The following is a 24,881-nucleotide window of genomic DNA, read 5'->3' as shown; positions in this document are numbered from 1 at the left end:
TTTGCCTGGTTTAGTAGAACATGTTTTGCATTTGGATAATAATCCCCATAAGTGGTAAATGCTTTTAATGAATTCTTTATTTTAAAATACCATTAATGTAGCATTTTCCCTGAAAGACTGATGTGTTGCTTGTTCTAGAAAAGCTAATGCCCTTTCAGCATTTATCCATATGGATGCCATATTCTAGCTGCATCTGTTTGATGTGTGAAAGCTTGGAATCTTTTTAGCCAGCAATATTTGGAGCTTCCCCTAATGGGCAGAACAGTCCGGACCAGCAGCTCTTCTCACCATCCTCCTCCCTCCTTTTCCCATCAACTGCTCAGCTAGCAAATTCTTTCTTATTGTAAGCAGAGAGCTCATGAGATCAGTTTAGAAAAATAGACGGAGAACTCAGAGATCAATGTTTCCAATTTATATATACTCCTCCTAAAAAGCATTTCTTTCCTAAAGCATATTCTAATTGTGTTCTGGCTCAGGTTAGTACTTTAGTAGCTACCAGATCATTTTATTCTAGGAGATCTTATGATTCACAAAACATGCCAGTCCTTTTCCTCTGGTCAGCCAGTGACTCCTACAGCGCAAAGCTGGAGAGAGAGGATCTTCCAATGACAATTTCAGGGTAATACTTGTTTCAATGTAGAAGTAAAGAGGAACTCCTAGAGACCTATCATAGATATATTTAAGCAATTTTCGTTGTCAGTGTATGTCTGCACAGGCTATATAAGCTGGCCCTTTTTATTTAGTATCACATTAGTAATTCAGGGCAGTTGGCTCTGCTTCTTTGGCGTCAGTATCATCATCATCTGGCATATTCTTTGCTGTTGTATACAGAGAAGACCCTGTATATTGGTGTTAATGACTGTGTGGTGTTGCCTTTGAAAACAGTACCGTTTACCTACAATACTGATCATGCTGACGAAGGATGCCTTCACAGTTTCTGTGGATACATAGCTGCCCTACATCTAGAATCTTCTTTAAGATATTTTCCAGTCTATCTGAAGACCAAAAAAAATAGATTTATACAGGTGTATATATAAATATGTGGGGTAAATACATATATATACCCCCCCACATACATATATATGTTTTCTTTTGTATTGCTGATGGATTGTGGTATAAATGTGCTGCAATATTCAAATTAAAACCATTAATTTTGTGTGTATTATGTCTGCACAATAGCAAAAGCATCATAGCTTTTTTTTTCCAGCAGAATTCTGAAGTCCTGGTTATTGATAGGTAGTGCGTTCAGGTGTTTCAGTTTACTCGGTTCAGAAAATCTGCATCTTGCCTCAAGATAGATAGTTATGATATCACTTTAATGGTGTCTAATACAATACTCTTACCCTGTCAGTTCTAAAATATAGTTGCAAAGTGCAGAAGCCTCCTTTAACAACAGCCTGTTTTAACAGTCTGTAGTAACAGTCTGGCAGTATTGAACTTTTTCAGTAGCTTTAAAATTCTGAGAGTTAGGGGGATGTATACACAACATTTTGTTTGTTTGTTTCTGTTTTATGCTCAGCTGAGCTAGATGCTGAACATGCCCAGAAGGTTTTGGATATGGAGCACACCCAGCAGATGAAGCTGAAGGAACGTCAGAAGTTTTTTGAAGAAGCCTTCCAGCAGGACATGGAGCAATACCTTTCTACAGGATACTTACAGATAGCAGAGAGACGAGGCAAGTTTTAAAATACCCTCTGTGTAATCCACAAAAACCCCACTTAAACTCAGAGCGCATTGTTTAGGGGCCAGTCAGCAACAGCTTTAAGTGCTTACAGCTGAAGTATTGCAATGTCTAAATTTCTTGATCCTGCCTTCCTTGGTGGAATCCAAAACTCAGATAGACTTTTTAAACAACCTTTGGGTTCCAGGGGAGTTAGGCACCTTGGAAAATCAGTCAGACTCTCTGCTTGCTGTTTGAGGAGCTGCCTGAGAGAGATCAGTGGAAATGCAAAGCACTCAGGTACTGACTGGAACAGCACATTTCTATGCAGCTGAAGAGTGCATCCATATCTCTGAAGATATGGATGTAGGTGGCTGCTTCTGTCCACTAGAGTTGCAAAGCCTGGGATCATCACCTGACAGGAGATGCCTCTAAAAAAAATTTTTAAAGGTGCAGACAAAGCTCAGTGTTGTCTTTCAAAACAGTTTCCAGATAGCAGCTTTTTATATTGTCTATATAATATTCAGAGTATGTGATTACAACATGGGAGATCTAGAATTCAGCTCTCTCTTTATTATAAAATGATTCAAGACTGGCATCTCCCTACTGATTACAGGACAAGACTGCTGTAGACTGTAGACACTTCTATGTGGGTGGTATCCCATCTGTTGGACCAAAAAGAAGGGATTGTAGGACCAGAAAGCAAGCAAGCAGGAGGTTATGTCACACATGTAGGAGGGAAAAATGTAGGGAACCTGTCCATGCTCCAAGACCAGTTCTGCTGTCATTTGAAATGTTGCAACAGGGAACACAATCCAAGATTTCCATTTCTCTGCGTCAGTGCTATAAATACTAATCTGCAAGATGCTCTCGCTTTGTTTCTAGGACAATCTTATAGGAAGCAGCATATGTAAGTTTTGAAATCCTTTGCTCTGAGGAAGGAATTGAATTTGGGTCTCCCACTTTCTGTATATATGGTCCACTTATGCTTAAAGTGGGCAGTGTCACTGCTGCCACTTTACACATTGCTTTGTTAGAGAGATGGGTACATCATTTTCTAAACTTTGCAGAATAATACCGAACCTGCACAGATCATATTTTTTTTAAGAAAGATTTGAGCCTCCAGTATGTGTAAGAGAGAGAGCTGTAATATATTTGGAAAAAAAAATACAGTAAGATTATAGGATTTCACCTCAGTTCACATATGAAGGCTTTTAATAATGTGATTGTTAAACTTCTGTAAACTGTTAAACTGTTAATTATAATATTTGATATTACAAGTATAGCAACTGGACTTAAATCTGAGTACTTGTGTACCTGCTCTGTGTGTGTGCTTTTTTATTCAAGGAAGAAGATGCTCATGCAAGTATTTAATTTCCCTGTGAATTGTAGGTATTATACTAAAAATAATAAGTAGTTTGCTTGAGTAATTAATGTTGTGAAATCCCTAGGCTGGGAGAAGATATTGGACATCAGCCTAGGCTTTGCATCCTACTGTCACTTATTAGACAGATAGACTGAACAAAGAAAAAGAATGTTTGTTTTCTGAATTTTCATGTCCCTTGTATATGGACATTTAGCGAGTATGTGCTTAAATATGTTTCTTCTCTGTTAAAAAGACCTTTAGCTGAGGAAATTGGAAGAGCGTTGCAAAATGCAAAGTTTTTAACTTGGCCCCTGAGCCTCATCTTAGCATGTTTCTGATGGTATTGCAATATAAACATTATTGCTAAATRTGTCTTGTTTTACAAGAGCAGTGATGGTTATTAGTTTTGCCAAAAAAAGATTGCACAGGGGACTCTCGGCTTTGGGCTGAGATTGCTGCTAAGCAATTATCTGGTGTGGGTGTGCTCCTTCCATAGCTATTTTAATTCTAACCAATACACACAATTATAGTAGCTATTAAAGCTTTCATAGGTAATAACATCATGTAGCTGATTGTCAGTTTGCTCACTGCACTGTTTTTACTACAGAACCAATTGGAAGTATGTCTTCCATGGAAGTGAATGTGGACATGCTGGAACAGATGGACCTAATGGACATGTCTGACCAAGAAGCACTTGATGTCTTTTTAAACTCGGGAAGCGAGGACAATAATATGCTTTCTCCCATGCTGGGTATGATACTAGTAATGACAGTGTGCTTAGAGACAAAGTGATAAATAAATCACCAGAATTGCTTTTATTTGTAGTGGACGCTGTTATCTCACAAAACATTATACTTTACATAGATCGAATATTTTTCACTATCAGCTTTCAAAAGGTTAACATTTAGTTGCAGTACAGAATAGCTTGCTGCAAAGCTGCTTGATATTTATGGCCATGTGTCTTTTCCTATAGTCACTACAGCTTCATGTCATTTTTGCCATGATATGGATAGGCGATGTGTTATATATTGCGTTCTGGTGTAAGGGAAGAACCTGCTTCTCCAGATCTTTGATATAAAGTTGATATGGGATGTCTTAACAAACCAAACATCAACAAAAAGTTTGTTGTAGTTGGGTTTGTATTTTTAAGAATGCTGTCTTAGACTTTGTCTTGAATTTGGCATTTCTAAGTACATCTGGGCCAGTAGCATCATTTAAGATCTTCAATGAGATGTTCAGAAACCTGATTGAACGCAGCAGCCCATATCTAATATATGAAAACGTTCGGGAAGCTTAAAAGAGTGATTCTGATACTGCAGCTCTTTGTAGCCTTCTTACTGTAATGTTAGGTAACTTGGATTAAATTAATCTTAATGCAAAGTTTGTTTTATGTGTTGTGATGAACAAAATCAGATTTAGAATTTGGCAAGCTGCAGCATGATAAAGGATCTGCTCATGGCAGACAGTTAGTAATCCTGGATATTTTATGCGCCAGGGAATTGTTTTTTCTAAATTAAAAACTTATTTTAGTACTAAAATATCTTTTCCCAAACAGTCAAAATAATGAGTAGTGAAGAAACAAGACGCTTTAAATTCTATCCTTGATTTTGGGATATGTAAAGAAAAGTGAAGAATATCGTGGGGTAATTTTTGTTCTGCCCTATGTAAAGGTGACTGTTACCTGCTGTGAACATGAAAAACTTATGAAAAGTAGTCAATGCATACTTGACTACCAAAGTTTCTAATTTTTATTGCAAAAACTAAATTCAGATGCCTGGCTTTAGATAAGCATTTCATTCATGGCTGTTAAAGCTGATCATTGTTTGAGTGTGCAAGTTATTACAAAATCTAGGACTGTTTCCCCCTTGTTGGGTTTCTGGCAGATGTTGGACCAAGAGTTTTTGTTTCTCAGCTTCGTCTTTCAAAAACAGCATAACTGGACTATTTAAGGAAGTATAGAAACTATTAAATGCAGTTGATTTTTTTAAAAAATGTTAGCTTTTAGAAGAGCTATATTCTTTTGTACTGTAATCTATACATACACTGTAATATTTTTGTGTATAGATTTTATATTACATATTTTTATATTTATATTTTAATACATATATATGTATATATGCACACACTGTAATATAATATGCTAGTGCTGTAAAGTTCTCACACTTTAATCTTAACAAAGAGGTTGGATAGGCTTGCAGCAAGACTGACTTCTCTACAGATGGTACTACTATAGTGTTACAGTGTTGTGAATCTTATTTTTGTGGTTCCAGATGATTCATTTCACTCTGACTTAGAAAGGACTTTTGTGCTTACTTAAAGGACCTTGCATCCTAGTATCAAGTCAGATAAACACTAGTCTTCATTCTCAGAAAAGTGAGATGATTTAAACATAACTCTTCATTTTGCTGTCAGTGGAGAACTGGGTTTGTCAGGGAGAGGTTTGTTTCATAATTTTACTGAACACCACACAATGCAGGTAAGTTATTTTAGTAACTGGTAAAAATAAAAATAAGCTCAAATTTGTCTTACTATAAATTTTGCTAGTTTTGGGGCATTGGTTTTGCAACTTTTCACTACAGTCTGTAAGTTATCCTGAAAAGTTTCTGTGCCTGTGCCTCTCCAGAACACTCCTCCTTTGTGCGTTCTGTTGTGTAAGTTAATGTATGTGTGCTGGTGTGCACAGCATAAAGATAGATGTCTTTTAAAACTGTCTGTGTTCTGATAGTATCTTCGTAATATCACTTGTGTTCAGTGTATTCACATATTACATGAGGAAGCAACTTAACAGACCTGCTAGACATCCTAGACTGACACAGTATGCTGGAGTGGCAGGGTGTTTTCAGTCCAGACAGGTTGATCAGCTCTCAGACTTTTGAATGTTGTACTGTGTCTTTATGGACTTCTGTTTAAACTGGAGCCATGCTGAACGCGCACATCCCTGTGGAGTTCCTGTCTCCAACAGAGGCTAAGGCAGTGTCACATACAGGGCTACTTGCTGTCCAAGTTTAAGTCCAGAATAGCCTGTTTGGGTCAAGAAATGTGCCTGAGCAACATCTAGCATACCTTACAGTGTCTAGTACAACAAGCTCCTGTTGCCCCCAAATGCTACTGTTAACTATTTTCTTGTTAAAAAATCAACACTGGGATGCTTGATAAGACCATGAGGACAAGTCTTTGGGCAATGTATTGTCAACTGCTCCAAAGCCAACCTTAGCAGAGGCAAGGCACAGTGATCAGCTCATTTCCACCTGTCCCTCTTGAAAACTTTTTTTTTTTTTTTTAATAATAAATTCTTATAAAATCCCACGGGATTTTTAAGAGCATTTTCTCACTAAGGTTACTCAGTACCAAAGTCAGGTACCCCAACTATGGAGAAATACTTGCCAGGCCTAGCAGATAAGTAATAAAAGAGCCTTCTTTGGCAGATCACATAGAAAGAGAGTTTAGATGTCCCCATTTTCCCTTCTTATTTACTGCCAGGAAGTGTCCAGGGAAGAGGCTCTAAGAGAACCTTGAAATCTGACCGGTTAAACTGCAAACACCCTTGCACTGAATTTGCTTAGGAAAAAATATCTTTTTGAGTAGGACAGGGCAGAAGCGCGGTCTTAAAAATCCCATTCCTGTGCACTTCAGCTATGATACAGCTTTACCAAAGGAATTCTTTGACACTGCGGGCAAAGTTTTGTTTTGTTTTGCTTCTGCATCTTCATTCTCAGTCAAAACTGGAGATTACAAATCTTGCCCATCTTCCAGTTAAATTTTTAAATTTCAGTCAGGTTAATTCATGTCCTTCTGTTGGACAAAGCTTGTTTGGAGGATTTTTCTATTGGTGATGATTCTCAGCACATGCTGAATAGACTTTATCAAAAGTCACTGTTAGGAGGATTAAATGGTCTTGGCTAATAGGCAAACTAGACATCAGCTATGACTCTTAGCAGAATCAGGACTTAATACTTCTGCAGTCTTAGCTTATTTGATCTCAAGTATTAGAAATACTAGAAGGAGAGAGAGACGTACAATCAGAACCAGACTAAAGCAATCCTGTAGCCTAAATTGGCTTGCAAAAAGCCAATAGGCAGCTTTGTGTTTTGTTTTGTTACGGGATTTTGCAAAAGCAGCAAAGCAGCCTGAATGCAACTCATGAACCAAATTTGAGCTCACTTAATGTACTGACTTACTTACCAATTCATTTGCTGATCCACAGCTTGATTTTTTTTTTGTCTTTTTCCAACTCTAAGGGCCAGACTCCAACACCTATGTGAATGAGATAAGTCTTCAGGTTCCAAGCCAGTCCGAATTACGACAGAAACTGTCTTCACTGTCATCAACCTGTACTGATTCTGCCAGCCAAGATGCAAGTGAAGGAGAGTCCCCAGTTATTCAGTCTGATGAAGAGGAAGTTCAAGTGGACACTGCTCTTGCTGCTGTAACTACTGAAAGAAAGGGTGCTTCAGATGTCAGTGATGAAAGTGACTCTCAAACTATTTGAATCTTAATACCATATCCTTTAAGAATGACTTTTGAATGAATGAACAAGTGAATGAAGAGCTTGTCTGTGTAACAATTTGCTAACCAGTCATAACAGCCAGATCTTTTTACTAGTAATACAGCATTTTTACAAGATTGCCAGTCATGTGGAGGTTGGTTTTTAAAAAATTACCTAAAGCACACACACTTTAACAGTAGTCTCGGGGCTCAGGGGAGTAGTACAACTTCTGTATATACTATGTATAAAAGAATTAAAGGGGGAAGATAAGTTTCTTTGAGCACTAACGTTTAAATGACTGATTGGAAATATTTAGAGTTGATGTATAGTACTGAACTCAAATTGTTCCTTGCATGTTTTCAGCAGCTACAATTGAAGATTCAGGCTCCAACCAAAATGAAAAGTTACTTCTACTCTTTACTATCTACTGTCTGCCTACTACCTTTGTCTACTAATGCAGCAGTGTCTACTCTCTCACACTTCTTATTCAGGACCAACTTAGTTATCATAGGTGTTAAGGAAAAAACTAAGAAATTGAAAAGGAGGAGAGATATATATTGAAATGTTATGCTCCTCGTCGAGCAGATATCTTAGCATTGTATAAACTTACTCCTCTCTTGAGATGAAATAAAGTATTTCTATCCCAACCATGTCTTTTACTTGATTACCCAAATATTTTCTCCATGACAGTGAACAGAGGAGACTAATTCAGCAATTAGAAAAACGGATTATTTATATTGAGCACCAGTGTAATTTACTACTTCCACAGTAACTTGTTTTTGATGACACTGATGCAAGCCAGCAATTTAAGGGAAATAAACCTGAATAACATAGCAATTAAGTGCATACATTTTACAAAATTTAGAATTGATAGTCATCATCTTACCTCCCATAGTTTTTTTCTGCAGTTACTTTCTTGCTTCTAAAATATTGAGGTCTGAACCTAACACCTGTTTCTTGTCGAGTCTTGCACTCTATTTGCAGGGATCTGCTCTACCTCAAGAAGTCTTCTGGCTCCTGCTCTTCATGCACTGAGGAAAGGAATGTAATCAGAAACAGCGTAAGTAAAAGGATGAGTTGTGATGTAGATCCCTTCCAAAGACCTGCCCTGACAAAATTAATGGGTGAGAACGAGGTCTCTCCTGCTGCTAGCCAGGTGGGAAGTGGCCAGTTTCCTTAAGGATACACTGTATCTCCTGTTATCTGACAGTTTCCTGACCTCACTTTGGGAAATGAAAGCTAGGAGCCTACCTACAATTATGTATTTACTATTTAACAATGCGTTTGTTGAAAGAAATCTTTCTTGAAAGAGTTTACTTTACTCACTTGCTTTCCAGAAGACAGACAAAATGTCCAAAAAAGTTTTGTTTTTTTATTAAACCTTGTAGTACAAACCTGGAAAGTAAACAAAAAACTGGCAATAAACAACATGAAGTCTTTCCTTACAAGGAAAGAGAGCAGAGCAGCGCTAATAAATTAAATGTCAAACTGTAAGCCATAGTCAGAAGTTTACTGTCAAGAGGGAAAAGTACACAGCAAGGCCATAAAAACCAGACAACCACATTTGAAAACACTTGACTCTGTTTATGTTATTGTTAAATATTCCAAAACAGTTCAGTCTTCTGCAAACAACAACCAACAAACTGTATTATAGGACTTTCCTGACAGTCACCACTGGCAAGCTCAGTGCAATATGGGTAGCTACGGTATTGTTGAATTCAATTACGAAACAAAACAGTTTGTGAAAACATTTTCCCTTTTTTATTCCACACATACTGTACACACAACCAGAAAAGGGCAACAGCTACTCCATTATTATTTTTTGTTGTTGTTCAGTGATGTAAGCAGCACTTATAAATGTTACAAGAAAAACCCTGTAAGCATCCAATCCAACCGATGAAGAAAGTGAAACGTAAGGCTTTTCTTCATCTTGTCTCTTCGCCATCCCTCCCCCCCCACCCCAAGAAAAGGCTCAAGTATTTAAAAAAATTTACAGGCATATGTACAAAAGGTGTGATTTTTTTTTTTTGTTGTTACAACATGAAGAGAAAAATAGACAAGATGAAAGCAAATGCATTTTCACATTCAAAAGAAAAATGCAGACCTGCTAGTGGCTCTAAAAGTGATCATATAATGAAACAAATTCAAAACAAAAATTAATGCTCAACTGTGTAAGGTGTGAAAAACAGCAGTGGAATGGAAATGGAATGTTAGAAAGATTGCACGTCTATGACAAAGAAGCACTTATGGCTTCAATCACTTTTTTTTTTCTTTTTTTTTTTTTTTAAAGGATGCTATTGAAGGGTTTTTGATAAAGTAGCCAACAGCACCAAAAAATAACAGAATGGATTTCCTAATGAAATCAGGCACAGTTTTCCCTCACATGACTCCTCAAGGCAGGCAGTCTTTTTTCCTTCTCTTTTTTTATTTTTATTTTTTATTTTTTCCCCCTCAAAACAGATGCATAGTGATGTGCTGGTAAAAGAGAACATACTCCAAATCTCCTCCTTTTGCCTACAGTTAGGAAACAAAGTCCAGCTTCAGCTGCCATAACCTCCCAAAGAAAGTGTGTATTCTCCAATTTAAAAAATTACAAAACTCATCTTGCCGTGACAGAATAAAAGACAGCCAAAGTAAAGCAATTTCTTTCAAGTTTTGTCTCCGATCCCTTTTCACTCTAGAAAAATCTGCTCGCATGACTGGAGAACAAATTATAAAACACATCAAACTTTAACCTATTCAAAAATGGGTTAAAAGCCTTTTTTCACAGTTACCAAAAAGGCTTTTTATTTTTTTTCAGCCAAAGGGACAATACAAATTAATATTTTATCAGCCCCTTGCCGGTTTTAAAACAGTGAACATACGGCAGTTTAAAAAAATCTGACTGCTGTATCTATCTATCCTAAGTACAAAAAAAAATTCGACAGTTTAATGCTAAAACAAAATTAGTTCTCTAAAACCAGAAGAAAATCTTCTTTAGAGCTAGTGCAAAGACAGCTTGTATTCTACAGCAAGTACTCCAAACTATGGTATAATAATTACAAAAAATATATATAAATCGACAAAATGAGAGTGTTGGCATCTTCAGGATTAACTTGAAGCACTTTTGGATGAACTGGAGGATGAAAGCCTAGATGATGGCACGTCAACTGTCGCTCTCTTACGAGGTCCTCTTTTTGGTGTAGGCTTGCTGATACAGTTCTCAATGCTGCCATTTTTACCAGATACTTTTCCACAGATTTGATTGACTAGACTGATTATTTGTTCCTGTTCAGGAAGTGGAAAAAACAAAACACAAATTAGCATCTTCTCTTTTTCCAGTTGCTTCTGGTACACATAGAAGTAGTGCTGCCTTGTGGACTGAAAGCACCAAACTGGAAAAGAAAATCTACTTTTTTCTAAACTATGCAGAAGCTTGGCTTATATACTACTATTTCACAACCTAGATTTTGGTAATAATTACTATGCAGTATTCTGAATAACTACCCTTGCTGAAGCTTCCCCCCTTCCAACTTAAAAGACAGTATCCAGCTACAGAACTAGAACAGCCTAAGCTCTGGCCACTGAGTTTTTAGAGAACTGGACAAGAATAAAGAAGCAGGGCTGCAAGGCTACTTCAGTAGGGTCAGAAATTTTCTTCAGACACAATGTAAAACCCACTACTGAACAATGTAATAAATGCTGTACTTTAAATCTAAGGTAAGACTGCTTATCACTTACTATTTACTAAATATTTCTTTAAAATTTAGGGAAAAGAGCCTGCATTTTCTTTGTAAGATTGTTGTCATTGGTTATGGGATGCTACTTTGGTTTACTGCCTTTTAGGATCTCTGGGTGTCCCAACTGCTCGGACCCAGTGCATAGTGAGAGCCTTGCCTGCTGCTACTCAGAAAAAGGGCTACAAGTCCATGGCACTGGGATGAGCAAGAGACAAGAGTCCTTGAACTGCATACCAAAGTGTCTTGGCTACATTACTGCTTCTACGCATTTCACTACATTAAGTGATTTGCTGAAGTTTGGGGTGTGTGAAATTTTTTTGAACTGTCTGTACTGTCCTGTTAAGAAATTTGAGAAGTTATTTTTGTGCAAAGTTGAAACAATCTTTTAATTAAATATATCTAACAACAGTTAAATATATCTAACAGATGGCATTTGACATGCAGATCATATCTCTGTTATTCACAGCCCTCCAAAAAAAACAACCCCAAACCTGTAACAACCATCAGGCATACATTTAGTATCTTTCAGATGTAGAAACTTAATGATAGCTTTTTCATTTGGAAAAAAAAAAATACAGTAATTGAAGGAGAGGGTTTTTTGCCTTTCTCAGTGCTGCCTAAATCATCCACTTTGTAATTATGAAAGCTAGCAAAAGTAATTATTGTATGTGATTCTGGGGAAGAGACTATCTTTGAAAACCTCAACAGAATTAACAGTTCTGAGCAAACACAGGAAATAAATAGGGGCTGAATAATCTCAAGAATAAAAGAAACATTAAAATTTCTGAGGAATCTCCTGAAACTCTTCTGTGTTTATCACATTACAAAGTCTGTCTCATCTGTCTGGCCTTCCTAGACTGTGTCTGTTGGTAACCTACAGTATCCGATACTAGAACAGAGTCTGCAAGTAAAAACAAACAAAATCACAATGGCAAGATCTTACCCAGACTTAGTCTGACCATTTTGTTTTTTCCATACCTCTATGCTGATGCATTAGAAGCTGTGGAGACATCTGTTTCAAAATGTGACCAGTCCAGTACTGATCATAAAGAGCTGCTTTTGTAAATTCTTTCACTGCTTCACTATGCACAGCTTGGACTAACAATAAAAGGCTCCCTTGTTCCCCATCCCCATCTTCCCCTTTATCTCTGTTGCATCCCATGGTGGTTTCCACAGATCAGGAGCTAACTAGAGAYGTAAAGCACATCATTACTTGACTGTACTGCAATGTAGCATTAGCCCAGAATCCCAGGCCATTCTTAAATCACCAATGTGAGCTCTTTGCTGATTATAATATTCTCATATTTGCTTCAAGTCATTACGGGACCTCACATCTATAAGAAGTACTCTACAAGAAGTACTACTACTCTACCCTAAAGTAGTTTCAGGCTGGACTGGAGTATGTCAGAGTGTACTTTCAGTTAGCAAGAGACACAAGTTATCACAAAGCATAGAAGTTACCATAAATCGACCAGCCAAAGCACATCATGATTTACAGCAGTCCAGAGCATTAAATGGCTTCTCTGTTTTGTAACACCTAATCATGCAGTTTATGTTGCAGGTTTCAGCTTTGACATCCTATTATTTCCCTCTCCCTTTCTTCCACTTAGATTATCATAAAGGACCTTCTTCCCACACCAAAAAAGAGAAAACAATCTCCTGAGGTCCTGGGTGGCCAAAAGAAGCGCAAAGTCTAGCCCCAAGTTTTCAACGTCAAAGCTAACTAGCATCACAAAGCTGTGTTGTACAGACCTCATCATAACGATACATCATTTTCAGTCCCCGACAAGACTTCTGTTTTTCCACATGCCGCAGGGCACACTCCAAGCAGAAGACAACATTTTCATTCTCCTGTACAACCTATCAAAARCACAGAGGAAAAAATGTTCAGTAAGCTCCAAATTAGAGTTCTGTGTTAGGCACACTATTTCCCACTGTGATGTGTAAATTATTACACTTGTATTTCACTACAGTTTAGTGGAAGGAGGAGTAAGCAAGAAGCAGTATGCATTGTGTGATATGATCCAGAACGGGTTAAGAAGCAGAAAGTGCATGTCCCTTTTTGAATGCTAATGCTGGCAAACAGTGATTGATTAATGAAAAAAACCCACTAGAAGTAATGAGGAATAAATCCAAATAATGATATATGTATAAAGCTTTACTGGTATGTAACATAGCTAAAGATTTCTTGAAAGCAGCAGTTTACTTTACATGCTGTCTTGAAATAAGGATAAAAGCAGAAGCTCAGCCACAGGATTCCTTAGCTACTGTCTCATTCAGTAGAGGTCATATTTGCTCATTTAGGTAGATGCCAAACCTACAAGTTCAGCCTGGGAGTTGACAAACAAGTTGACTTTTTGCCCCTCATTACTGTTAAGGTTGACAAGGAGAAATTCTTCCTTTGATTACATTTACACATCATTGTTTACAGAGCCAGTTGACCAGAATTAGTATTAAAAAAAATTTTTTTTCATTTTAACGTTAGTTCAGGTTAATGCTGCTTAAACATATCTTAGCTGCTCAGTAGTCTAAAGACTAGTCTAAACTCAGCATATTCTAGCCTAGGGAGGAAAACAGCTCCATTTCGTTAATGGGAACACTGTATTTCCATCAAAAACCCCCTAATGTTTATAACCAAAAATCCAAACATGGCAAAAAAGGACTGAGTATGGACTCTCATACAAACTGTAGTATATTTATTTAAAAGATCTATTCTTGGAAATGGGTGATGCAAAAGGTTGTGGGAGGGGCTTCTTGTATTTTTAATGACATTTCTTTACTCCTAACTGTTCTGCATGCAGCAAAAAAACCCTGAAAGTGTTGCCACACTTGGTAGCACAACTTCAAAAGCCAGTAGGCAGTTCTAAAAATAAAAGTTTATGGGTGTGACTTTTACAATTTTTGAACAGAGAGGCTGGCAAACAGGATCTTAGCTTGATAGATAGGATATACCTACCCTGCAATTAGACTTGCAGGGAAACTATAGCAGCATGGGCTGTATCTGCTTGCCTGAGACTCAATGCCTATATTTGAGCTGCTAGCCCTTCCTGAGAACTGTTCTGCCATGAGTTACCGCTATTGGTAACCTACAGCTATCTAGCTTAGTTACATCTTGTAGTGCAATACAGACATGCTTGTGGGTGCCAGAGTGGCTGAGGGTGTTTATGCCTTCCTTACAAGGGAAGGGAAGATAGCTGACAATAACTAACTGTTGCCTTCTGTCACTGCTCTCTTAGGTTCTGGCAAAAATCAAATCTACATTGCTGCATGTTGTATGTAGTGCAAGAGATGACTCTGTAGCCACGTTTTCTCTCAAATGCCTATAGTCTATTACAATATGTTACAAACAACAGAGGTGGCAGTACCACAGAGAGAGGTTAGGATTTTTCTTACCATGGAAAGATAGCACAGGTGCTGACAAATCTGACACCTCCTCTCTGACGTTTCTAACTGCAACCACTTTCGAGGCTTTTTCTTTCCATCCATCCCCGTGCTGCTGCTGTCATGGCTGCCATAGCGGGCTGAAGAATGGAGACCTGCCTCATAAAGCTGCTGCCGCTGTCTCAGCTCTGTGTCCCTGTGAACATTTTATACAATCAATCAGAAACTGGCATTTCCTCGTAACACTGCAAAGCCATGCGTAGTCACCCTTTTACTGTGATCATCACTGAAATCTTAACTACGCGCAGCAAAGCCCTGAGTGTCATTGGAGGCTGGTGCCATTCCCTATGCATGGTGAGAGACGCACAGCCAGCACCACAGAAAYGCTATCTAATTGGCAAAACCTATCTATCTCAGGATTTTAAGTGACCACTGTATCAAACCAGTGGTTCTCAAACTGCTCTACAGAGAACTGGGGACTGCAGAGTACTTCCTGGAGGACCTTGGGTGTTCAGGGCCATGTGGAGAGTCAGGAGATGTGGCTAACATGACTGCCATTCCTGAAGTTGCCAAAAGCTACCTTGAGGAAGAGGAGTTGTTGCTGTCAGGAGTAACATAGCCACCTTCATCAGAAGGTAGAGATGTACCAGGGACCTGCTGCCCTGAGGTGCTTCAGGCAGGAAAGGGGGAGCAGGGCAAGTGACTGTGCCAAAACACGAAGATCTTGCTGTATACCCGGGGGGAAAAGAAGGAGATGTCAATTAAGAATAAAGATTAAGCCCCCTAGCCGCCCTTCACCCACTCTGTCTGCAAGATGGACAATACTTCCTGTGCTGAATTACGCAGCATTAGGAGAGAGCAGGTTGGGTTGGAGCTGAGTTGAAGACAGCAAGTGTGGAGTGAGCTGAGCAGATGGAAGGGGAGAATAAAAAAACCTCACCACCAGACACAGCTAAAGATAGGTGGAGAGCCAAGCTAAGCAAATGGCATGGGCAAACTGAGCAGCGAAGGCATATCAGGAGAGGAGGCAGCAAAAGACACAGAACAAACAAGCAAAACAAAACAAAAAATATATGATGCACTGTTCCACTTTGGCTGTTTTTTTCAGGTTTTGGTTTTGGGGGATTTTGTTTTACATAAGCAGCCCCAGGAAGGACTGATATCCTCCAGAGAATTCCAACCTAAGCATATGAACAAGTTTGAGAACCACTCTGATAGAGGTCGATGGGACGTTCTTACAGCAAGCACCAACATTTCTGTTTCACCTTTCGCACTTGCAGACTTTTCCTCTTCAAGGAAAAAAAAGCACATGAAAGTGATTATTCCCACAGGCAAACCAGCTGCAGGTAAAGCAGTCTAGCACACCTGGAAAGGGGTTTCTCTTTGCATTTCTTTCTGAACACTAAAACAACACATGGGCTGTTTTCCCCTTCAGTATGTCACTGGAAATTTTCCAAATGAACATGCTAGTTAGTTAAATACAGTTTGTAGATTCCATTCATCAAAACTTTCTTGACATCTCGAGTACCAGTTGTCACAAACTTGAAAGATAGGTAGCAACTACATGGTAGGGAACAAAAGAGAAGATCATTACACAGGAAGCCAGGCAACATTATATTTTCTTTTTTCTTTCTTTTTTAAACCTATCTTAAGAGAAACCCTAGACATGTTTCCTTAATCACTGTGGAGAGAAAAAGGAATGTAAAGGTTTTTTTCCCTTACAAATACTGAAGTGTTAATGCAAGACGCATTACCACCCATGCATAAGCTGCTCACTTGTCCAAAGGCTTAAAAAAAAAAAAAAAAAAAAAAGACAGCTTTCTCCATAAAAAAAAATACATTCTACAACTGTACTACCAAATTCTTGATGCTAAAGATGAGTTCCTGTTGCAAAACCCATTACTGGCATGGATTGAGAGTGGCTACTGATGCCAATAGGTTAAAAACTAAAGAAAGGCACTTAACCCTTTGGCGCCACATAGCTCACATAATACATCAGGAAATCGTGACTCTCAGCACCAAAACCCAACAAAATAAAAACCCAAGTCAAACTCCATATTTTTAATTTCTTGGTGGTGCCAGAAGTATGGAATTCTTAGAGTAAGACATCCTAACCACAGGCACTCACACATCATATACAGCCAAGGAAATTTCTGCTTCCACGTGTGGCTGTTTTCAAATATGTTTGCTGGGCTTTTGCTTGGTTAGTAGCTGCAAGGTGTATGTCTCAAATTGTTACTTATGTTACCCACCTCTGGAGTCTGTCAATGAAAACAAAATAGGTAGAATGCGCCCCCAATTCATTACCTGAGCTCTCCAAGAAGTGATGATATCGTACTCAGAGTCGGTCCATTTTCCTTTTTTGCTTCCGCTGTTGCAATCTGATAAAGCAACTTTTCCATTGAAAATGGTTTGGCTATACGTCGTCTCTTCATTTCCTGAGACAGAAATTTCCATATTAGTTCTTGAGCAAATTTGAAATAAAAAATTATCTAAACTCATCTTCTAAAATAAGCAAAAACTTTCTATAGTCCAAATTAAGCAAGGTATTTATGCTCCTAATTTACATTCAGCATCCTAATTTCACACTGAAATCAATACTAATTAAAAATCAGTCCTTTCAGTGGAAAGTCAGGTGCCCAAATGCTTTGCTGAACTGTGTCTCTTTTTCCTGTTGAAAGGACTAAGAATGAAGATTTTCTGCATGTGCTTTAGGATAAGCAACGCCACAGAACAAAACTCTGAAACCTAAGACAGACTAAACCAAATACATGCCACCAGACAGTCATAACGAACTGCYTTCTATAAGAATATTCTAGTGTCTCTTATATCTAACATATTGTTTTCTTCCAACGTCACCAGTAGAAAGGCTATACAATATATGATAGCATTTATGCTAAAAAAAATCAGTCTGTATTAACCTTTTCCTAATAGGCTTTACTTTGAAATTTAATGCAGAGAAAAGCTAGGCAAAATCTGCATATACAAACTGAGTGAAACAAAATTTAAGTATTCAGCATTGTATTCAACTATTACCACATTTCAGGTACCCCCCCTCTTTTTTTTTCTTTTCTTTTTTTTTCTTTTTAAGAAAAACAAATTCATATTCCATCAGTGGAAAAGACAAGACCAGGAGAGATGTTAAGAAAGAGAAAGGAAAAAAGAAGTCCCATGCGTAGATTAGTATGCAGTCCACTAAAGTAGAGAAACCAACACACACCTCAAAGTTCCCTCCTTAAAGATTCATTTTTCCTGTTGTGGTCAAGAAAAGTAACTCGACCACTTAAGTTCAGCAATAGATTATTCTTACTCTCCACTACCCAATAAGATCTGTTCTTCTAACCTGGCTGAGGACTAGGACTATTTTCATTTTGCATCATCTTTTAAAGCACCAAAGATATTATAGGTACTCAAGAAATAAAGACAACAACTAGCAGAACTGACAGATGTGAGGGAAAAAGAGACAATGGGCAAAAGAAATGGAAGAGTTTCAATTTTGCTCAATTTTGCCTGTTACTGGTTCCTGTCTGGGTAAGCTTTTGATTGTGTGTCTTTTATTCTGTCAATAAGAACTGATTATTTTTTGGTAACTAAACCCTTTCAGTAATTCTATGTAGGCAAATTCCTTGGTTCACTTTGTAGCTGGGCAAAGTCTGGCATTTTCCCAGTGTCTAAAGAGGTATGTTTTGTATTATACACAGTCCAAGAATTTTCAAAATGACTGTTAACACTGGACTGTAATGTGAAGGTGCCATTTTGGTTAGGAGTTAAGCCCACAAAATACTTGCTCATTGGAAACAAAGTCATGGTACAAAAAGAAAATTTATCTTTAACCTTAAATTTTTTTCACCTTCTTCTGTAACTCTAATTACACGTTCTTGGTACTTCTTTTATCCTAACCAATATATCATCATTCATTGTTTTTAATAGCACAGATTGCATGAATTGATGTGATAATTCTAATATATGAAATAACATCACATAGTAACCTTTGTAGACCAAAAAGTGTTCAAAAGAGGTTTACAGGTAAGAAGAATGTTCTTTGGAATGAATTCTCTTTGCTAAAGCCAGCTTGGGGTTGGAACAGCTGCGCTTACGGGAATGCTGTAAGAAGTTTCGTTGCATGTGGGATTTGTTCAGCACATTGTTTGAGGCTGTGTAAGAACAGCCACACTGAGTCAGACCAAAGGCTGTCACAGGCAACACCTGAGGACAGGGTAAGAGGCAACAGGTGGACGCCTTGAGAAAGATGCAAGAACAGCAGAAGCATGGTATACTGCTGATCTGCAGCTCAGGGACCTCCTCACTCTCCAAACCTCCTCTTTGTGTTCTCTGTTTAACACAACTCACTGTATCTATGTGTTTATCAGAATTTCTGAATCCATGTACATTTTTTTCTTTCATACTGTACTGAAATATGCAGAGAAGTATTTTAAAACATATTTCTTATCTTTGTTTTGGATCTGCTGCCTGATAATTTGAGTCATTTTTTAATATTATATGAGACAATGAACATTCATTTCATAGTTATGATCTACAGGCCACTTGTGGCATGGCCCTTCTATCCTATACTTCTCTCAGTCATCAGTTTTCCAAGTTGAAAAGTCCTCTCATATTTAATACAGTATTCAAAGTATTCAAATCATGGGGATACCAAGAATCTACACAAGGATATAATGACTTTTKTTGTTGTTTTGTTTTCTATTTTGTCCCTTTAATTGCTAACATTCAGACTTCTTTTAAATCTCTATGGAGCACTTAGCTGACAACTTCATAGGACTGTCTGTTACAATTCAAAGACAACTTCTCTGAGTGCCAAGAGCTAGTTTAGAGCCCATCAACTGTGTCTGTCAAATCAGGATTATTTTTTACTCATATGTGAGTCATTTAAAATTTTCAACCCTGAATTTCAGCTACCATTTTAACACTCAGATCACTCAGTATTATTAAATCTTTCTATAACACCTCATTGCTTTAACTTTTGCTGTCATTAATATCTTCAGTATGAAGGATTCATTTTGCTATTCACTTTCTTTTATAGGTTATTTATGGATATGTTGAACCTTACTGGCCTTAGTACGAATTCCTGAGGAGCACAGTAAGAGATCTCTCTCCATTACAAAAACTGACCATTTGCTCCTATCCTCTGCAAATCCTCAACTCAGTTATTTTTTCATATAAAAACCTTCCCCCTCAACCTACGGCAGGTTCATTTCTTTACGAACCTTGCAAAAAGTCTTCCAGAAATGCTAGCAGACTGTCAACTAGATCTCTTTTGTCCACACATCCTTCAAAAAGATTTATGGGGCATGACCCCGCTACAAAAGCCATGTTGATTCCCCCTGTTCTCATTCTTTAAAATACACTTCTTTTTTGCAAGTTGCTCTTCAAAATCTCTTTTTGGTTTGCATTACTGTGTTTTTACATTCACCTTGCTAGAATTTCAGGGGTGGGGATGGGGGTTCTTTGTATTTTCACCTTTTGGACACAAAGGGATTTTTTGTCTTTTTTCTAGTCAACTCCTTTCTCCTGATATTTAGCCAAGTTTAGTGGGGTTTTGTCTTACTGATTTTTTTTTTTTTTTGGAAGGCAAAGTACATTTGTTGTGACCCTCTAATATGGCATCTTTAAGCAATTTCTATGTGCATGCAACCATTTAACCCTTCCTGCTGCATTCTCAATTTAACAGACTTCTTTGTTTTTATGCAAGCCTGTCTTTTGAAATGAAACACCACAGTAGTGGTTATTTTGCTTTTATTGCTCTTTGAAGGTTCGTAATCTCTGCTCACCATCACAGAGCAGCTCTTTGATAGTAATGTTTTGAACCAGGCTCCATACATCGCTGAGAAGCAAGATGACAGCTTCTTCTCCTCATGCTGGTTTCCTGATTAGCTGCTCCTTGAAGCCATTTCAGTTCCAGCATTACATACCAAACACAGCCATTAGCCTCACTAGGGGGAGGTTATTGGCATTTTCCATTATCACTGTTTCCTGCCCTTACAGCTTCTCTTATCTCCTATAGTATGGCAAAGACGATTTTTACATTATCAAGTAGGGCAGCGCTGGAGGAGTGAATCTGTGGAGTGACACAGTCGATGCTGAGGACCCAAAACCCACAGTACACAGGTGCTGATGGCTTTGCTTCAGAGCAGGCCTAGCCTGGTCCCATGGCCAAAACACCACAAGTGTCTGGAGGACATCAGATGCACTTCTCACTTAGTTTCATCTGAAAGGAATCCAGTTTGTTCAGGCTGAGACTGCTCCATGATATGAATGAAGGAGTAGTAATTGTGCAATATGTTTTAAAGTGCATGCCTAACCCAAACTAAAACTTTGGAGGAGATATATATAAGACCCTGCCAGCATCTTTGTTGGTCAGTAGCACAGTAGGCTTTTCATATTTAGGACTGGAACATCAGTGCAAACCGATTCTGCAACTTGTGACAGAGTTAAACTTAGCTTATTCGACTGTAAGTGTTCTTTAAAGTACGACAGTGCTCCACCAACAGGATAACTAACTCCATTTTTCCTATATACTTTTTTGTCCTGTATTACAGTACCTGCTGAGTCTCTTCTTTTCACCAAGTTTCTGGTAGGCCCTGTACTACTAAGTCCTTTAAAACCAGACATTCCATCTTTTTTCCAAATTTCTAGGACCTGTAGAACAGCGTGCATTTATTTAGTTCAATTTTCTGTTGTCCCATTTCCTAAGTGAGCTTTACCAAATTTGCCCAATGCTTTATTTGAGAATATGGAGTTACCCCTTGGACATTCCAAACATGTATTCTGCCATACCAGTAAGCCTTCCCCTCATCTTTAGTTTAAAATTTCAAGGGTTGTTTTTTTAAGTGCCAGCAATCTGGTTCTACATATGGTTTAGGTGAAATCCATCCGTCCCCTGTTATTCCGGCAATTACCCCAACTCCTTATGAACTTGAATCAATTCAATTTCAGATGCAGAATTTCATATTTCCGTATATTAAAGAAGATTGAGCAGTCATTCAATACATAAAGTGAACAACATTGTTTAGTAATATAAAGAGAGTCACTATAAAAAATGAAGTCACAGTATCACAGGATGAAAACAAAGTCAATATATCTAACAGCTGAAAACTGTCAGTATTGCTGTCCAGAACTGAAAGACAATAAGATACAGTTGTTTGTCATAGAGTTCATTAACAGTCTGAAAGGGGAATCTTGCTGGTTACACAAAACTTTAACAATCTCTGAAAAGCATAATCTCAGTTTAAAATGACAAAGTGCTTTGCCGAAGTGAAGGAACCAAGGAAGAATTTCCAAAATTTAAGAGACTTAAGCCTACAGGATAGTTTGGGGAAAGAAGAGGAAAAAATAGAAGGAAGAAAACAGAAAAGAACAATGTAGATGTTTCCAGAGTTCTTTTGATATAAACACATATTTGTGGATCTTGTAAAGTTTGTAAGTACTGTGACTTCCATTTCCAAGGTAGGTTATGATAGATTAGAATCTGCTGGATTTTCAGTCAGGTTTTATTTACCCAGTGCAAATCTCTTAAAGTTAATCAAAAGAAACTGTTCTTCAGAATTTGAGGCACCAAGAAGAGTTTTTTAATTGCTGCATAGTGATTTCTGTCTCTTACAAGAGTGGCATTTTCACAATATCAAATGAGTGTTCAGTAGAGCAATAAATACAGCATATGGAGTTAAGATAACTGTATACCTTCAAACATAAAAGGTTAGTTCAGGATTCTCATTCTTTACCTACACACATATACAATTCCCACCTTCCCCCAAAATAAATCTGTAATAAAATAACCCTTTATTTCAAACTAAGTAAATGTACAATTAGTATAACCAGGCAGAAAGAATTCCATTAACCCTAAAGAACCAAAACCTAGGTGTGGACATATTATATTTAATTACTTACTAACCACTTGATCTGAAGCTGTAAATGATAATTTACTATTGGCTTAGCTACAAAACACTACCAAAACAGCATCTGCAGCCCATAGTGTATTGCAGGAGATTGAGGGCACAGTTAATTCACATATATTCTTTCTCCAAGAACACGGAAATGTAGCCAAGACCAGGAGGGTTGGAAGATTCAGCTATTTGTTTCTGCAGGCAGTCTGCATCGGTAGTAGTGTGAAAAGGGAACAGGAACTTTGTTTTATTTACAGCTTAATATGATATGGGCTGGTCATTGAATCTAAGAGTTTTCAAGTCAATTAAAACTGAAATTGCCCTGATCAACAGCTTATCCTGAATGAAGGGGCAGAGAAAGACAGGCAATACAGCTGCGAATATTAATTGACCCTGCCTATCACAGAGGCTAACAAGCACAGTTATTCAGATACTTATACCTGAGATTCTAATGGTTCTAGAAAACATCATCTAAAAAAATTTAGCAAGCATAATACAATATATTGTAATTAGGGATTTTCGAAAGCTTCCTTGCAAGTTGTTTTGCAGGCATAACAAATAATCTTCTGARTTTTTCAAATATACAGAAGGTTTTGGTTTTCAATTATTAACTCATTTTTCTGAAAATCCTACATCATCTTATGCCTTGCAAATTTTTTTCCCTTTTTTTGTTTTCTTATTTAATATTTCACAAAAACAGACATAGTTGTACTAGTCTCACAATACTAGCAATCCTGGAATGTCTGCTTTGCTGTCGTTTTAGATGGCAGGGCAGTGAATCCATTTTAAACTCCTTTTCTCAACTTACCTTGGCAGTTTTAAAACCCATACTTGTCCACTGGGTGGTAGCAAAGTGCACTGTTTCAGAAACACTATAGCCACAACACACTTTAGACACAAAGGATCCAGGAAAACAGACGACAAACTGCCCGCTCTGCTGTACAGTACGGTGCACCCTGATCCCCTCCTTACACAAGATTTCTGGGGAGATCTAGAAAAAAAAAAAAAAAAAAAAAAAAAAAAAAAAAAGGAGAACTTTCTTTTACAATTAGCCCCCCCCTTCCTTGCTGTGCACTGCCACATCCTACTTGTTCCAGAGAAAAGCTGTGCTCTACTGATAACTCAGCTCCGTTTGCTTTCTCTCTTCCCTCTTGCACAAACTGAAACCCCACTGCCACATTCAGGATTTGAAGTGAGAATTATAGAAGTGGCTCTTGAAAACACTAGTTTAAACTCTCACTTGCCAAGCAATCTCAAACACAAAGAATCAAAACAATACCATCTGTAAAAAAGTAACATCCATTTTAATGCCTGACACTTGAGGCCATTTGTTTTTCGTTCTAAATCTTTTCAGACAGACTTGTCATTGAATCCATTTTGTTTTTACACATTTGGTAGAGATAGTCGAGGAACTTACTCTTGTTCTGGAGTCCCAAATTTATTTTTAAATGCACTAAATGGAAATTGTTATCCATAAATAAACAAGGGAAACAAAGAATCTTTCAAATCCTTCAAAGTATTTGACTTCTCATCTTCATACTGGCATAAAATGTCATTCATGGCAGATGAACTGATTACAAAACACTCACTTTGTGAGTTAAATACATCATGGGCAGTATTAAAAATGGACATTTACTGCTCATGTTTATTTTTATTTCAGCATTTAAACACCTTCTTAGAAAAATACCATGTGAGTAAACGCTGCTGCAAGTAGGAAGTGTCCAGACTCTATCAACAGCCTCTATGTTATTTTAATATAAGACAAAAACGAAATAGTTTTCAAAACAACCAACCTTCTGATTAGCTTTGGAATCTCAAATGGGAATACCCCTCTCCCAGTATTCACCTACCATTACATTACTTTCAAGCATTTCCAGCCCTGGAGTGCCATTGGCTTGCAGCAGGGTATGTACCACATCATCAAGTTTATTCTCCTCTGCAGCAGGAATGCAATACCTATTGTTTTGTCAGAAGAAAAAGAGAAAGTTTTACTACACAGTAAATAATGGTCCACCTCTATGCAGTAACAGGCAATTCTGCCCAGGACACTGATTAAAAGAAAGAAATTAAACACAGACTTTCCCACACAGTTCTTTTTGGCAAAACACTTAAGATTCATGGAAAGCTGTTTATTTAGACYCAGTCTGATGGTCGCCAAAGGAAACAAAATCTCCCCCAAAAGAAATGTGAAAACTCATTGCTCTGTAGAGTCAGAGTAGAAAAATTAGCAATAGCATGATATGCATTGTAATGACAGCAAAACAGCTAATTATGAGAAGTTTACATCTTTTGAGCACCAATATAGGTACTGTTATAATGTCTGTTACCTGTGCATGAACCAAAGACTTTTTCTTTAAAAATGTTTTCA

The 24,881-nt window shown here is 37.7% G+C and overlaps 2 protein-coding genes across 6 annotated transcripts in view; one reads left to right on the top strand and one right to left on the bottom strand.

Annotated features, from left to right (window-relative positions):
* DTNBP1 (dystrobrevin binding protein 1) overlaps nt 1-12,033 on the top strand; it is a 78,081-nt gene extending 66,048 nt beyond the window's left edge. For 2 of the 4 annotated variants that reach the window (XM_026073326.1, XM_026073325.1), the window contains 4 exons: nt 1,520-1,675; nt 3,634-3,777; nt 7,265-8,572; nt 10,834-12,033. In XM_026073326.1, coding sequence (XP_025929111.1) covers nt 1,520-1,675; nt 3,634-3,777; nt 7,265-7,515 — 551 coding nt within the window. In that variant the 3' untranslated portion in view covers nt 7,516-8,572; nt 10,834-12,033. The remainder of the gene's footprint in view (nt 1-1,519; nt 1,676-3,633; nt 3,778-7,264; nt 8,573-10,833) is intronic. The other 2 variants (XM_026073324.1, XM_026073323.1) reach the window with 2 other exon arrangements.
* Nucleotides 8,865-24,881, bottom strand: part of JARID2 (jumonji and AT-rich interaction domain containing 2) — a 69,750-nt gene continuing 53,733 nt past the window's right edge. For both annotated transcript variants that reach the window (XM_026073321.1, XM_026073322.1), the window contains exons 10-15: nt 24,364-24,469; nt 23,322-23,504; nt 16,920-17,050; nt 14,625-14,808; nt 12,984-13,091; nt 8,865-10,779 (exon numbers count right to left, since the gene is read on the bottom strand). In XM_026073321.1, coding sequence (XP_025929106.1) covers nt 10,603-10,779; nt 12,984-13,091; nt 14,625-14,808; nt 16,920-17,050; nt 23,322-23,504; nt 24,364-24,469 — 889 coding nt within the window. In that variant the 3' untranslated portion in view covers nt 8,865-10,602. The remainder of the gene's footprint in view (nt 10,780-12,983; nt 13,092-14,624; nt 14,809-16,919; nt 17,051-23,321; nt 23,505-24,363; nt 24,470-24,881) is intronic.

Source organism: Apteryx rowi, unplaced genomic scaffold (genome assembly GCF_003343035.1).
Source record: "Apteryx rowi isolate R43461 unplaced genomic scaffold, aptRow1 scaffold_366, whole genome shotgun sequence".
Classification (NCBI taxonomy): domain Eukaryota; kingdom Metazoa; phylum Chordata; class Aves; order Apterygiformes; family Apterygidae; genus Apteryx; species Apteryx rowi.
Note: the sequence above shows the minus strand (reverse complement) of the source record. Positions and strands in the feature narration are given on the sequence as shown.